General features: G+C 37.6%; 1 protein-coding gene across 1 annotated transcript in view; it reads right to left on the bottom strand.

The window, feature by feature from the left end:
• Positions 1–17044, bottom strand: part of MNAT1 (MNAT1 component of CDK activating kinase) — a 211786-nt gene that overhangs the window by 135442 nt on the left and 59300 nt on the right. The window contains exons 4-5 of the mRNA XM_001497949.7: positions 12221–12324; positions 5993–6133 (exon numbers count right to left, since the gene is read on the bottom strand). Of these exons, the coding sequence (XP_001497999.1) occupies positions 5993–6133; positions 12221–12324 (245 nt within the window). The remainder of the gene's footprint in view (positions 1–5992; positions 6134–12220; positions 12325–17044) is intronic.

Genomic DNA, 17044 nt, shown 5'->3' with positions numbered 1-17044 from the left:
TTCTTTTGTTTCCCTTGCACGAGTAGACATGGTATTCAAAAATATGCTTGTAAGACCGATGTGAAAAGATGTACAGCCTATATTTTCTTCTAGGAGTTTTATGATTTCACATCTTACCTTCCTTAATCCATTTTCAGTTAATTTTTCTGTATGGTAGAAGATAACAGTCTACTTTCATTCTTTTGCATGTGGCTGTCCAGTTTTCCCAACACCATTTATTGAAGAGACTTTCCTTTCTTCATTGTATGTTCTTGGATCCTTTGTCAAAGATTAGCTGTCCATACCTGTGTGATTTTATTTCTGGGCTTTCAATTCTGTTCCATTGATCTATGTGTGTGTTTTTGCACCAATACCACAGAATTTTGATTACTATACCCTTGTAGTATATTTTGAAGTCAGGGATTATGATGCCTCCAGCTTTGTTCTTTTTTCTCAGGATTGCTTTAGCTATTCGGGGTCTTTTATTGCCACATATGAATTTTAGGATTCTTTGTTCTATTCCTGTGAAGAATGTTTTTTTTTTTTTTTTAAGGAAGATTAGCCCTGAGCTAACATCTGCTGTCAATCCTCCTCTTTTTGCTGGGGAAGACTGGCCCTGAGCTAACATCCATGCCCATCTTCCTCTATTTTATATGTGGGACACCTGCCACAGGACAGCTAGACAAGCGGTGCACAGGTCCGCACATGGGATCCAAACCAGTGAACACCGAGCCGCCAAAATGGAACATGTGAACTTAACCACTGTGCCACCGGGGTGGCCCCTTACTATGTTTATTCTTGCAATTCACCTGCATGGACTGTCTTTCCAATTATTTACATCATCATCAATTTCTTTCAATAATGTCTTACAGTTTTCAGTGTATAGGTCTTTTACATCCTTGGTTAAATTTATTTCTAGATATTTTATTCTTTTGTTGTGATCGTAAATGGTATTGTATTCTTGAGTTCTCTTTCTGTTAGTTCATAGGGTACAGAAATGCAACTGATGTTTTAAGTTTGATTTTCTACCCTGCAACTCTGCTGTGGTTATTGTTTACTTCTAATAGTTTTCTGATAGATTCTTTAGGATTTTCTATAATGACGTCATCTGCAAACAGTGAGAGTTTCACTTCTTCCTTGCCAATTTGGATACCTTTTGTTTCTTTTTCTTGCCTAATCGCTCTGGCCTAAACCTCCAGTACTACGTTGAATAGGAGTGGAAAGAATGAGCACCCTTGTCTTGTTCCTGTTCTCAGAGGGATGGCTTTCAGTCTTTCACCACTGAGTATGATGTTGGCTGTGGGTTTGTCATATATAGCCTTTATTATGTTGAGGTACTTTCCTTCTATACCCATTTCATTGAGAGATTTTAACATAAATGGATGTTGGATCCTGTCAAATGCTTTCTCTACATCTACATTTTTATTCCTCATTCTGTTAAGGTGGTGTATCACATTTATTGATTTGCAGATGTTGAACCATCATGCATCTCTGGCATAAATCCCACTTGACCCTGGTGTATGAGCCTTTTAATGTATTGCTGTATTCGATTTGCCAACATTTTGTTGAGGATTTCCACATCTGTGTTCATCAACAATACCGGCCTATAATTTTTCTTCTTTGTGTTGTCCATGTCTGGCTTTTGGATCAGGGTGATGTTGCCCTCACAGAATGAGTTAGGAAGTGTTCTGTCATCTTCAACTTTTTCGAATACTCTGAAAATCACAGGTATTAAATCTTCTTTAAATGTTTGATAGAATTCTCCAGAGAAGCCATCTGCTTCTGGACTTTCATTTTTGGGGAGGTTTTCAATTACCTTTTCAATCTTTTTACTTGTGATTGGTCTATTCAGATTCTCCATTTCTTCTTGACTCAGTTTTGGGAGGTTGTATGAGTCTAAGAATTTATCCATTTCTTCTAGATTGTCCAGTTTGTTGGCATATAGGTTTTTCATAGCACTATAGCACTCTCATATAGTCATTTGTATTTCTGTGGTATCTGTTGTAAACTTCTCCTCTTTCATTTCTAATTTTATTTATTTGAGCCTTCTCTCTTTTTGTTCTTAGTGAGTCTGACTATGGGTTTGTCAATTTTATTTCTCTTCTCCAAGAACCAGATCCTAGTTTTGCTGACACTTTCTACCGTTTTTTGGGTTTCTATTTCATTGATTTCTGCTCTAATTTTTATTACTTCCCTCCTGCTGACTTTGGGCTTTTTTTGTTCTTCTTTTTCTAGTTCTGTTAGTTGTAGTTTAAGATTCCTTATTTGAGAATTTTCTTGTTAGTTAAGGTGGGCCTGTATTGCTACGAAATTCCCTCTTAGGACTGCTTTTGCTGCAACCCATATGAGTTGGTATGGTGAATTTTCATTGGTCTCCAGATATTTTTTGGTTTATCCTTTAATTTCTTCAATAATTCATTGCTTGTTCAGTATCCTGCTCTTTAGTCTCCACGTGTCTGTGACTTTCCCAGCATTTTACTTGTAATTGATTTCTAGTTTCATAGGATGATGGTTGGAAAAATGGTTGATATGATTTCTATCTTCTTAAATTTGTTGAGGCTTGCCTTGTTTCCCAACATATGGTCTATGTGCACTTGAGAAGAATGTATATTCTGCTGAGTTTGGACGGAGTGTTCTACATATATCTGTTAAGTCCAACTGGTTTACTGTTTCATTTAATTCCAATATTTCTATGCTGACTTTCTATCTGGATGATTTATCCATTGATGTAAGTGGGGCGCTGAGGTCCCCTACTATAATTGTGTTGCTGTTAATTTCTCCTTTTACGCCTGTTAATAGTTGCTTTATGTACTTTGGTGCTATGTTAGGTGCATATATATTTATAAGTGTTATGTCCTCTTGGTGGAGTGTCTTTTATTAGTAATATGCTGCCCCTCTTTGTCTCTCGAAAGACAGACTTTTTTATCTTGAAGTCTACTTTGTCTGATATAAGCATGGCAATACCTGCTTTTTTTGTTTGCCATTAGCTTGAAGTATTGTATTCCATCCCTTTACTCTGAACCTGTGTTTCTCTTTAGCTGTGTTTCCTGGAGGCAGCATATTGTTGAGACTTGTTTTTTAAACCATAAAGCCACTCTATGTCTTTTGATTGGAGAATTCAATCCATTTACATTTAGAGTGATTATTGATATATGAGGGTTTAATACTGCCATTTTATCACTTGTTTTCCAGTTGTTATGTATTTCCCATGTTTCTCATCCTGTGTATTTCCAACTGCCAATTCAGTTTGGTGATTCTCTATGATGGTTTTCTCACTTTTCTCTTTATTTATTATTTGTGTCTCTGTTCTGATTTTTTGTTTAGTGGTTACCACAAGGTTTGTATAAAAGATCTCACAGATGAGATACTCCACATTTTGATAGCCTCTTATCTTCTTAATCTAAGCAAGTTCCACCCCTTTCTTCTTCCCTGTCTAGGTTATTGTTGTCACAACTCATCCTGTTTTGTGTTGTGAGTTTGTGATTAAAATGTACTGAATACAGTTATTTTTGATGCTTTCCTTCCCTTTATCTCTAATGCTATAATTGAGTGTTTGCTCACTGTTCTGATAGAGAGCTGCAACGTTCTGATTTTGCCTATTTATTTCCCTGCTCAAGGCTTTGTAAAACCTTTTGTTTTTTTTATTTTCATGTATGATGACCGTCTTGATCATTTCTTGTGGAGGGGGGGTGGTAAGGAGGGGGCAGGGGTCTTGTGGCGATTAACTCCCTCAGCTTTTGTTTATCTGGGAAAGTTTTTATAGCTTCATTGTACCTGAAGGATAGTTTCAGTGGATAGAGTATTCCTGGTTGAAAGTTTTTGTCTTTCAGTATTTTGAATATATCATTCCATTCTCTCCTATCCTGTAAGGTTTCTGTTGAGAAATGTGCTGAAAGCCTGATAGGGGTTCCATTGTAGGTTATTTTCCTCGGCCTTGCTGCCCTTAATATGTTTTCTCGTCACTTTTCTGGTTTTACTAATATATGCCTCAGAGAAGATCTTTTTACATTAGAGTAATTAGGAGTTCTATTAGCTTCATTTACAAGTAATTTCAGTTTCTTCTCCATGTTTGGGAAGTTCTCAGTTATTATTTCTTTGAACAAGCTCTCTGCTCCTTTTTCCCCCTGGAATACCTATAATCCTTATGTTGCATTTGATAATTAAGATATTTCTCAGAGAATCTCTTCATTTCTTTTTAGTCTTAGTTCTCTCTCCTCCTCCACCTGAAGCATTGCTATATTTCAGTCCCCTAAATTATTAATTCTGTCCTCTATAAGATCAGCTCTGTTTTTTAAGGATTCCAGATTTTCAAAAAATTTCATTCAGTGTGTTCTTCATCTCTAACATTTCTGATTAGGTTTTTTAAATAGTTTCAATCTCTTTTGTGAAGAATTTCCTCTCCTCACTAATTTTATTCCTGAGTTCACTGACTGTCTTTCTGAGTTTTCTTGTAACTCATTGAGTTTCTTTTGTTTTTAAAGATTGGCACCTGAGCTTACAACTGATGCCAATCTTCTTTTTTTTTTTTTCTTTTTCTCCCCAAATCCCCCCAGTACATAGTTGTATATTTTAGTTGTGGGTCCTTCTAGTTGTGGCATGTGGGATGCTACCTCAACATGGCCTGATGAGCGGTGCCATGTCCATGCCCAGGATCCAAACTGGCAAAACCCTGGGCCACCGAAGCGGAGCGTGTGAACCTAACCACTCAGTCATGGGCAGGCCCCTCATTGAGTTTCTTTATGATAACTATTTTGAATACCCGGTCATTTAGATTGTAAACTTCTGTGACTTCAGGATTCATTCTTGGGTACTTGTCATTTTCCTTCTCGTCTGTAGTGTTAATATATTTCTTCATGCTATTTGATGGGGAGGACTTTTGCTGTCACATAGTGGCGGTATCTGGTCACAGATTCCACCTGCCACCACTGGGTGGGGCACAGTCTGTGTTTTCTGAGCCCATCATGACCTCTGGCAGTTGTTCCTGTCCGTTGGAAGCTCTGCCAAAAGGGCTCTCTGCATGTGGCCACTCCTGCTTTACACACATAGGCACAGGTGCTTTGGTGAGGATCCCCTGCCCTGGCTGATGGCAGAGATGATGCACCAGGTGGAATGAGGGGGAGGGGGCACATTCTTTCCTGCCCACATTCCTGCTCTGCACTACTGCTCCACACTCACTGGCTGCACACTTGGGTCTGCTCAACTTTTTGGGACACCCTCTCAGTTGCTTAGCTGCCTTGGAGTGGAGCATTCCCAGGGACTGGGAGGCAACTCTGAGAGTGAAAGTGTTCCCACAGAAGGCTGTCTTTTCCTCTTTCTTCTCTCAAGTCATGCGTCAGCCACCACCCAAGGTCCCACGCCCTAGATTGCTGCCAATGGTGGAGGTAGAAGAGATCTACTTACCTCCTTCTATTGCCTTCCAGGGGGTCCAGCACTCCCACCTTCAGACATATATCTGTGTGGATCTCTCAGACGTCTGTTGTGTTGTGTGGGTGGGTGTCGTCTGTTGCTTTATGGATGTCACTTTCGTTGTATATTAGGGCGGAGAGACTAAGGGAAGAGCTCACTCCACAACGATGCTGACATCACTCTCCTCTTTTTCTCTTCCTTTCAAACTTTTTTTTACCTTGAAAACCTGCAGTGCAGAGGCTGGGCACACCTCTGAAGTGACAGCAACTTCTTTTCCAAAGAGGAACTGGGACTAACTAGCTATCAGGATCCTTTCCAATTCACAGGCTCTTCACTCAGTAGGAAGGTTCCCTCATAGATCAGCTTCCCCAGAGGAGTGGAGCTTCAAGAACTCTGCTCTTAGCATCTCCTCCTCTCTACTTCCACCCACTTCTAGAACACATAGCCCATTCTCAACAAGTTTTTAAAAAAACAAAGGCACAGAAGTTGAATACATCAGCACAAACTATAGAAATGCCATTTAAATATCATTATCCAGCATAATAAATAGGAAAGCTAAACCCTGAAAACTACTGATTTTTTAATCACAATTAGCATTAATACGTACCAGTTCATCTAAAAAAGCCTGCTTATTCTTCCTTTTTAGAATCTGCTGCAGTTGTTCTTCCTTTTGTATAAATAGTCTTCTTTGTTCATTTTCCTGTCGTTCTACCTCTAAAGCTTCTTCCAATTCCTCCTGTTCCCGAGTCTAAAACAGAAACATTTATATATAGCACAGTATAAATTCAATAACCAAAATCAACCCTCACTCTCTGATACTTTCTTTTTTGGAAGCATAAAACACACATCACTTATTGTTTAATAGTGCAGCAATTTCACTTTGAAGGAACCAGAATCCATTTTATACCATGTGGATATGTTACTACTGGAGAATGTCATCTAGGACTAAACACCTAAACAAAGAATGCTGAGCCCAGCTGTGGACCTATAGGAACTGTGCTCAGTAATGGGTTTATTTATTTATAATTATTACAGACAGTTTCAAGCCATTCATTTTAGGAGATTTAATAAGGAAAACAAAACAAAAAACCCAACAACAATAACAGACAGACAATCTCCACACAGAACTATTGATTGAAATACTCCATTTAAAAGTCTGGCTTATTTAATAGAAAAAACTTCCAGAACATATAAGATAATGAAAATTTATCACAGTACTTAGTTATTTTTCCCAAGCTAAAATAAATCTTCATGATGCTAGAGTTCCAAATAGCATTCACTCAGGGTAAATTTTGAAAAATTGAAGTTATTTTCTAACACAAGCATTTAAATTTCAAGAGTCCTCTTTGTGGACTGAAAAACTCAAAGTTCAAAGCTACACGCAGACAGAATGAACTAGAGATCTACTCATTCCCCTTTTATGAAGTTCCTCAGAAATATTAAATGCTTTCAGGCTTTGAAATTTATTCCAACTCTAATTCATACTTAAAATAAATAGTCTGTGCTCTCTAAGTCTTATTAATGAGAAATACAGTAAAATCTGAATGGTTTTATTTTAAAATCTTGACTGTTGCTCTTGAAAACGTTGTAGTATTTTTTTTTTAATTCAACAGAACATTGAGAATTTATGGCACTTCAATGTGAATATAGAATGGGGAAGAGAGCATAACAGGTTTGAGGATCACTAGCATAACGTATGAATTAACAGAGACCTGGGAGAAAAGTATATTTTTTATGTAAAATAATATTTTAAAACCTATTTGATTTTTTCAACTCAGACCTTAGATAAACCCCTCAAAAAACAAGGTTCTCAGACAAAAATGTCTCACTTAGAATTCAAACTCAGTATATATAAAATTAAGCTTAGCATCTGTTCTTGTAAAGCTGATTATGCTTCTATATTCCTTATTTCTGCTAACCTATACTACGTCTCAGTCAACTTAAGCTGAAACCTCAAAGTTATCTTTGTTTACTCCCTCTTCCCTCCCCAAGCCCCTTAAACTAGTTGCTAAGTCCTATTAAAATCTCTATCTATTATTTTACAAATTTTTCCTCCTCTGTTACTTAGTGAGGTTGCTACTCTGACTCAGGCCTCCAGTGGAGAAGCGAATTCAAACTTGATCCAAAATGATTAGTAAGAATAAATATAAAAACTGAGGGGCTGTGATACGAGGGTGGAAAAGTGAACTACTTGATAGGAGGCCCATAAGCAGAAAAGGATGAGCCTAAAACAGTGACATATAAGCAATATGTAAATCCTCCTGGCAATGATAAAGGACAGCCAGAGTCAGAAAAGACTTCATATAGAGTGTCATGGGGTTGAATGTGTACCCAAAAATATATGTTGAAATCTTAACCCCTGGTACCTGTAAATGTAACCTTATTTGGAAATTGGGTCTTTGCAGATGTACTCAAATTAAGATGATGTCATACTGGAAATTCAGATACAGACAGACATGGGAGAAGGCCATGTGAAGACAGAGGCAAAGATTGGAGTGGTGCCAAAGGTTGCTGGCAAACATCAGAAACCAGAAGCAGCAAGGAAAGATTCTTCCCTAGAGCTTTCAGAGAGAACATGGCCTTGATGACACCTTGACTTCAGATTTCAGACTTCTAGCCTCTAGAATTATGAGAGAATAAATTTCTGTTATTATAAGCCAGCCCTAGGAAACTAAAACATGGAGGTTGAGCTAAGATTTCAAACAGTAGGTATTTCTCCCCTTTGGAGAGTGTAACAGTCATTTAGGCAGACTAAACCGAGGTACAAAGACATGAATCAAGCAGGAATGCTTGGTATGACCAAGTCATGAAGTATTGGGGTATGAAGTCATGAAGTACAGAAGAAGGCTCTAGACAAAGCTGAACAGGCAAGCAAAGGGCAGATCATGAGGGTCTATCCTACCATACTAAGAGAATCTGTGCCACACTAAGGCAATCAGGAAGACATTTGAAGACATTCAGGAAATGCATTTAGAAAGATGACTAGAAACAGTAAAGTATACAGATCAATGGGATTCAAGACTGAAGACAAGAAGACTAGTTAGAAGAATATTTCAACAATCCAGGTAAGAAGTGATGAGAGCTCTAAATAAGGCAAAAATAATAAAACTTAGAGGAGGAACCAGGTTTGAAAAATGATAAGGAAAGATTATCAACAGTACGTGAAGACTGTCCAGATAAGAGTTGAACATTTGGAGAAAGAACATATGAGAAATAGGTGTGAGAGAGAAGATTAAAAAAGGTTCAGCTGTCAAATGCTGAATTACAAGTGCCTATAATACATCCAGAAAGAACATATTATAGATAAATAATATGTATCTACCATATAGATATAGTGATATAGTATATAATGTAATTCTAGGAGCTCAGGAGAAACACAATGGGCTGCAGAAACATTTCAGAGCAATCAGCATAAAGGGGTAGCTCATAAAGAGAAGCACTGAGAGGAACCTGTGCTTACGAGACAGGAAAGAGGGGGCCAGCCCAGTGGCATAGTGGTTAAGTTCACACACCCTGCCTCGAAGGCCTGGAGGTCACAGGTTTTATTCCTGGGTGCGGACCTACACAGTGCTCATCAAGCCATGCTGTGGCAGCATCCCACATATAAAACAGAGCAAGACTGGCACAGATGTTAGCTCAGCAACAATCTTCCTCAAGCAAAAAGAGGAAGATTGGCAACACACGTTAGCTCAGGGCCAATCTTACTCACAAAAAAAAAGAGAGAGAGAGACAGGAAAGAAAGATATGCCTCCTAAGAGGATGAAAGAGGAAGGAGAGAGCAGCAGCATGAGGAGGAGAATGGAGTAGCCCCACAAAAGTTAAGGAAGTTTCAACACCAAGAGAGAAGCCTGCACTAAGCACTGCCTACAGGCCAAATGAGATTCAGACTAATAAAGAGTTTATTGGCTTTGGCAATGAAGAACCGGGAGCCTCAATTTTCTCACTGAAATAGAACATATGAGTATTTTGTACAAAGCAGGCCTCAGTAAATATTGGTTTCCTAGTTATTTGACTGAATAAGTGGGAAAATAACCATCATTAAAAATCAAACATTGACGGAACAATGAAGAAGGTTTTGGACTGAGAGAAAGAAAGCTGGTTAAAAGATTAAACATCTCTGTGTTCTTCCTAACAGCACTGCCTTACCCAATCAACTCCCTTTGCCTTCAATTGCCACTTCTAATCCATCCCCAAGACTTGCTATTTTAAACTCAAAATATTTCCCTAATTCATCCATAGTGCTCCATTCCTTGTTTAAGGCACCTCTTAACTCACCTACATGACTGCAATAACCTCCCACTAGTCTCCTGAACTCCAAGCTTGATGCTCTCAAATTCAACCTCCATAAAACCACTAAATCTATTCTAATAAGGGCAATACCTTCTTATTTCCTTGCTTAAAACCCTTCAATGATAATCATCAACAGCAAGGTTTTTATAACATTACTCTAAGGAATCCTGAGAATTCCCTAATAAGATGCCTTAAGGTACACTGAGCAGATGAGAATCCAGCCTATCCTCCCATTATCACTTCAACCAAAGTATTCTGAGCAAGCTTTCATTTGAAGATAAGATTCACCTGCTAAAATATAAAAGTAACCGGTCTAAAATATCACATGATTTCACTCATATGTGGAAGATAAACAAACACATTCATATAGAGAATAGACTGGTAGTTACCAGAGGGGAAGGGAGGTGGGGGGAGGGTAAGAGGGATAAAAGGGCACATGTGGCTGGTGATGGATGGCAACTAGACTGTTGGAGGTGAACACAATGTAGTCTACACGGAAGTCAAAATATAATGATGCACACCTGAAATTTATGTAATGTTTTAAACCAATATTACCTCAATTAAAAAAAAGAAAAAAACTGTTCTACAGAAGTCCAAAATACTTTTTACAATACATAAGGTCACCCTGGGCCTTTTCTACTTCTCCAACTTCAACTCTCTCTATTGAACTTTGGCAATATAGAATTACTTACAATTCTCACAACTCTACATGAGTATCCATGCCTTCTTGCCTTTGCTCATGATTTTTTTCTGCCTGGAATGTTCTTTTGCAGCCCTCCAACCCCCACCTATGCCCAATCTTCTTCACCTTGGTAACTTCTACTTGTCCTTCAAGGCTCACCTGGAATGCCTTTCCCAACCTTCCCAGGATGGATTAGCTATCCCTCCTCTGTACCCCCATAGTAATAAGCACATAGCACTTTCCATGTGCTTATGACTGTATTGAAATTACCTGGTCCCTAGAAACCAGGGTTCTTATTCATCTTTCTATACTATATGCTTATTTAGCAGATGTTCAACAAATGTTTACTGAACTGAATTATTTTTTTCTAAATTGATAGACATTCTACACAGCAATCTGCTGCTCATGAGAATCCAGAAAAATAAAAATAAAAATTAAGCTATTCTTCACTGAGACTCTATTTCAAGATTAGATCACCTTTATTCGGTTTCCCCATGACACACTGATAGATGTTAGGTGCCAGCTCCATGAAATAAATAAGATCTCCTTAGCAAACACCTTAGTAATAGTTTCTCTATGTCAGAAATGGGTCATGTGACATGCGATAATCATCCAACAGACTGCTTTTTCCTCTTTTTCTTCCATACAACTCTGATTTTTTTGGAACAATATGACTTCAACATTCACGGAGACACTAAAGGCAAGTTGCTACCTCAGGTTAGTAAAAAGACATCAGTCATGTAAGCTAGTCCATGCTCCATGGACCACTTGAGGGCTGTACCCAATACCTCATACTGATATATGTTAACTAGCACTATCTTAAAAATGTGTCCTATGTCTGTATGCTTATGTCAATACCAAATACCCAGGTAAAAATCACTAATAGGTATAATGCTCTGCACAAAATGGTCAATTAATAAATGATAATGAATTATTGACCAAAATACTTAGCTATAACATATACAGGTGCTGAACATTAATCTGAAGAATAAAAGCAGTCCAAATAATCTCACTGTAACATGAATGAAATAAAGTATTTGTTTTATTCAGTAACCTATCATTATAAAGTTTTCAGATAATTAGAAATTCCTACTTTAAAATAATATAACCAGCCTAAAATTAGATTATTCTTTCATTGCAACTCTATTTACTTCCTAGCTTAAAACTATGAATGAAAAACACACTCATTTGCAAGGAACAACCTTCCATTATTAAGTTAAATAGGGCTAATGCAACAAGTTACCTAGGCATACCTATTTTGCATGTATTTTCTGATGTACCCAAGGAAGGCTACTGGGCAAAGAGAGTAATTTATGGCACAACAACGCTCTCAGAAATGAGACAGCTTTCCAAGGAGGCCAGTTTGAGTATGAATGGAATAAGAATGTAGTGTCAATTCCTTGAGAGCTTTATGGCAGGAAAGAGGTGCCTAAATGAAACACTCTAAGACCATAAGGAAGAAGTCCTTCTAAACACAAGATGAAAATACAAGCTATGTAATCCAAATATACTTGTATCATTTTTACCAACAATTACAAATTCCTGGTAAAATACCTCAAAAATAATTATCTCTGCTTTCCCCCAAAACTAGAAAGCCACGTTGTACTAAAGAAACAACAGCTAAATTAAGGTAGACAATTAAATTTCTGCATGTATACAATTTTTTTTCTTCTATAGAACACATTTTAATAATGTTGTCAAAGTTGATTTTGCTACAGTAACGTGTGCCTCCTACCTACATCTGGCCTAAATTTCAATTAAATTCTTTGCACTAGTTTTAGAAGAAGATAGCTTTTTAAAGGATCGTGTGGAAGCAGTCGTTTCTAATACAAAAGAAGAAGAAGACAATACTTAGCAACCAACCAGCTTCAACTTATTTTTCTGAATAACATCTTTGTTTTCCTTTTGGTATATCTCCATTTTCTTTTTGGTGTTGTCCAAATCCACATTGTTGGTCAAGTTGAAAACTGTGTTGGAAAGGAAACAATGACATGAAATAGTTTTAACATAAACCTTACATAAATAATAAAAACAAAATATTCATCACAGTGACTTCTTAATTCATCAGGTTGTCATTCCTTACAGCTCTATTTGTGTCCTTTAACCTACCACTATTTTAGAGACTAGGTCTAGTTCAGCAACTATGTTTTCTGAGACAAATATAAGGAAAGACTCTCAGACTATCACACAGAATATCTAAATATCTCAATCACCCCAGAAAACCTAGGAAATGTGCTTGCTATAATCACATTAGATTTTATTTTTATAGTCCTCACTCTAACTTTAAAAGCATATAAAATATTGCTTAAATTTTTTAAAGAAAAAGAGTCAGTCTGGGATCTACTACACTGGTCAGAATCAATACTGAAAAGAATCTGTGCTCCAGAAACATTAGAACTATCCAAAACGAAAAATATCATATACTTGTATAAATTTATATCAAACAAAAACAGGTTTTATTCACATTCCAATGGTCTCCAACATGGCTAGATATAAGCTTGAATTATTTCCCACACAGTCTAGATATGGAAAAGGATGAAATAGATAAGAGTCGAAACTCAAGAGAGAAAATAAAGGATAAAACGGCACCTAAACTTAAAACCGAAATAATTTCACAAGAGAAGCCACAGAGACGTGGTCAGATAGGTGATGAATTTTCAGTGAGTTACAGCTGCAAAACAGAACAAAATCATTCCATTTGCAATAACATGGATGGACCTTGAGAGAATTATGTTAAGTGAAATAAGCCAGTGAGAGAAGGATAATCTGTGTATGACTCCACTCATATGAGGAATTTAAAACTATGGACTAAGAACAGTTTAGTGGATACCAGGGGAAAGGTGGGGTGGGGGGTGGGCACAAAGGATGAAGTGGTGCACCTACAACATGATTGACAAACATTAATGTACAACTGAAATTTCACAAGATTGTAACCTATCAATAACTCAATAAAAAATAAACAAATTTTCAGTGAGTTAGAACTGTGTTTTTATTATTCCAACTCAAAATAATTTGAATTATAGCTGCCATACTCCCTTCTAAGTTTACATTTACAAATCGAAAAGTTGCTATAACACTCTGGGGGAAAAACCAACACTTTGGGTATATATAAGTTCTTATTATCAAGTACCACCCCACTACCCCACCCCTTACAGTGTTTGCATCAACCTGTCTAAAGAAGGATCCGTATCATTAAGACTCTCCCGTTACATAATTCGATTCAGACCCCCTTTGGCTTCCCATGTAATCTTTCTCCATCCATCATTAGCCCTTCTACCCCTTCTCCAATTACTTACCACTGCTTCCTGCTGCTTGTCCTGTAAACAAGTTTGATCTACCCTAAATAACTCTGCTCTACTCCGTGTTTTGACAGATTCCTTCTCCATTTCACTCCTTCCTTTAACTAACAACCATCACAAATAGTTCCTGGACTTCTAGATTATGGAGGCCCATAACAGTTGAAAAGTAATACTGGAGGCCCAACACAGGCTTACCTGTTTTGTTGGCTAAGGCCATCAAACATACTCAAAAGACTAATCTGATTCATAATTTCATTTTTATCTCCTCAAAAGGCTAACTTATTTCAGAACATCAACTTACCATAATCATTACTGAAAATCCAGACTCATTAAGGTACTCAGAAAAAATGGAAGTAATCCTCAATTCCATTACATGCAATTTTAAAACTCTGGGAGAAATGAGAAAGAATGAGAAACAAACACCCTCTAGCTATTTCTCCAGATTTTTTACCACAAAGTAGAAAAGAAAACAGTTGTGCTCAAAAATCAGGGAATCTGGCTAGGATGCAATGTAGGGCATTCTCCATAAGTCACACTATGGCCCAGACACAAAACAGTCAGAGAAGGAGGCTCCAAACTAGCAATGGCCCACAGAAAAGCAACTGTGATCCATTAGTTAATATGGTCTGATTCCACTATTTTTGCCAACCACTCACAGCCCAGTCCTTGTACTTAACAGGCCGTTGGCTGAGCCACCGAATCCAATAATCTTTCACAACCTCCACCATCCTCAACATCTATGCCCACTTAACAATGTAGGTCACTTTTTTTCCTCAGGCAGTTCCCTCTCTTGACTAATTTGTTAATATATTCTCCTACTACTCCAACAATTCATTCTTGTTTCTATCTCTGACTGTTCTTGGTCTCTAAGTAATCTGTATGATTCTGTCTTTGCCCTCTTTCCTCCCTCTATGTTCCTTGATCAATCTCATCAGTTCCCATACTTTCAACCAAACAAATGCCAGGAAAAGCTGAAGCTATCTCATATGCATTTTAGAAACCATCTCCGTATTTGGCACATATGAATATGTACCACATAATCATACAACTATCATGCTAAGACATCAAGATTTAACACCTCATTTCATCTGACCCACTCTCCTTTGCATTCCATAAGCACCAGCTGCCAAATCCTACAGATCCTAGCACCAAAACTGCCTTAAAAACTGCCCTTATTTTATACCACGAAAAAAGAGAACTACAGGCCAATATCACTGATGAACATCGACGCAAAAATTCTAATCAAAATTCTGGCCACCAGAATTCAGCAATTCATCAAAAGGATCATACATCATGATCAAGTGGGATTCATACCAGGGACACAGGGATGGTTCAACATCTGCAAATCAATCAACGTGATACACCACATCAACAAACTGAGGAATAAAAACCACATGATCATCTCAACAGATGCAGAGAAAGCATTTGACAAGATCCAACAGTCACTTATGATAAAAACTCTGAACAAATTGGGCATAGAAGGAAAGTACCTCAACATAATAAAGGCCATATATGACAAACCCACAGCCAACATCATACTCAATGGGCAAAAACTGAGCGCCATCCCCCTGAAAACAGGAACGAGACAAGGATGCCCTCTATCACCACTCTTATTTAACATAGTACTGGAGGTCCTGGCCAGAGCAATCAGGCAAGAAAAAGGAATAAGAGGAATCCAAATAGGGAGGGAAGAAGTGAAACTCTTGCTGTTTGCAGACAACATGATCTTATATATAGAAAACCCCAAAGAATCCATTGGAAAACTCTTAGAAGTAATCAATAACTACAGCAACGTTGCAGGGTATAAGATTAATTTACATAAATCAGTAGCACTTCTATACTCTAATAACGAACTAACAGAAAAAGAACTCAAGAACACAATACCTTTCACAATCACTACAAAAAGAATATAATACCTTGGGGTGAATTTAAGGAAGTGAAAGACATATACAACGAAAATTACAAGGCCTTTCTGAGAGAATTGGATGATGACATAAGGAGATGGAAAAAGATTCCATGTACATGGATTGGAAGAATAAACATAGTTAAAATGTCCATTCTACCTAAAGCAATTTACAGATTCAGTGCTATCCCAATCAGAATCCCAATGACATTCTTTACAGAATTAGAACAAAGAATCCTAAAATTCATATGGGGCAGCAAAAGACCCCGAATTGCTAAAGCAATCCTGAGAAAAAAGAACAAAACGGGAGGCATCACAATTCCTGACTTCAAAACATACTACAAAGCTACAGTAATCAAAACAGCATGGTACTGGTACAAAAACAGGTCCACAGATCAATGGAACAGAACTGGAAGCCCAGAAATAAAACCACACATCTATGGACAGCTTATCTTCGACAAAGGAGCTGAGGGCATACTATGGAGAAAAGAAAGTCTTTTCAACAAATGGTGCTGGGAAAACTGGAAAGCCATATGTAAAACAATGAAAATTAACCATTCTTTCTCACCATTCACCAAAAGAAACTCAAAATGGATCAAAGACCTAAAGGTGAGACCTGAAACCATAAGGCTTCAAGAAGAAAACGTAGGCAGTACACTCTTTGACATCAGTATTACAAGGATCTTTTCGGACACCATGTCTTCTCAGAGAAGGGAAACAATAGAAAGAATAAACAAATGGGACTGACAAACAATAATGTACTACTGAAATTTCACAAGATTGTAACCTATCATTAAGTCAATAAAAAAAAAAAACTGCCCTTATTTTCAACGTACCCTGCCAACACACCAAGTCGAGATTTTATTTCTCTCTGGATAATTTATAATAATCTCTGACTAAACTTTCTATCTCCAGCATTTTTGCATCGTATCCTACACACTAACCCTATCCATAATATACAGTGCTGCCAGACTAATATTTCTGAAGCATACCTCAAATCACCTTCCACCTCCACCATCCTATAGTTCTGTTTCACCCCCTCTGCCTTCCTCCCTTTTAATACAGAAAAATCAAACACTTTTAGAATTCAGAACCCTTCGTAATCTGGCTATAACTACTTTTATGTCCCCTTAATAAAGACCTCTCTTGAAACTAGACAGCTCTGCATTTTCCAAATGTCCCCCACACTTCCTGCTCCAGTTCCTTTGATCATACCATTCTGCCTAGAATGCCTGATCCCCCTTTCTTACTATTGAAAATATACCCAATCTTTGTCTAGTACAATACTACCTTTTCCATGAAGTTCTCTGTGATTCCCCTAATTAGAAATAACCTCCTTCTCTTACAAATGTTGAAAAGACTATTTACAGCTCATATAAAAATCCCTTTCTAGAGGCTGGCCCCATGGTCAAGTTGTTCAGTGGCCCAGGGTTTCGCCGGTTCGGATCCTGGGTGCAAATATTGTACCACTCATCAGGCCATGCT

Source organism: Equus caballus, chromosome 24, assembly GCF_041296265.1.
Source record: "Equus caballus isolate H_3958 breed thoroughbred chromosome 24, TB-T2T, whole genome shotgun sequence".
Taxonomy (NCBI): domain Eukaryota; kingdom Metazoa; phylum Chordata; class Mammalia; order Perissodactyla; family Equidae; genus Equus; species Equus caballus.
Note: the sequence above shows the minus strand (reverse complement) of the source record. Positions and strands in the feature narration are given on the sequence as shown.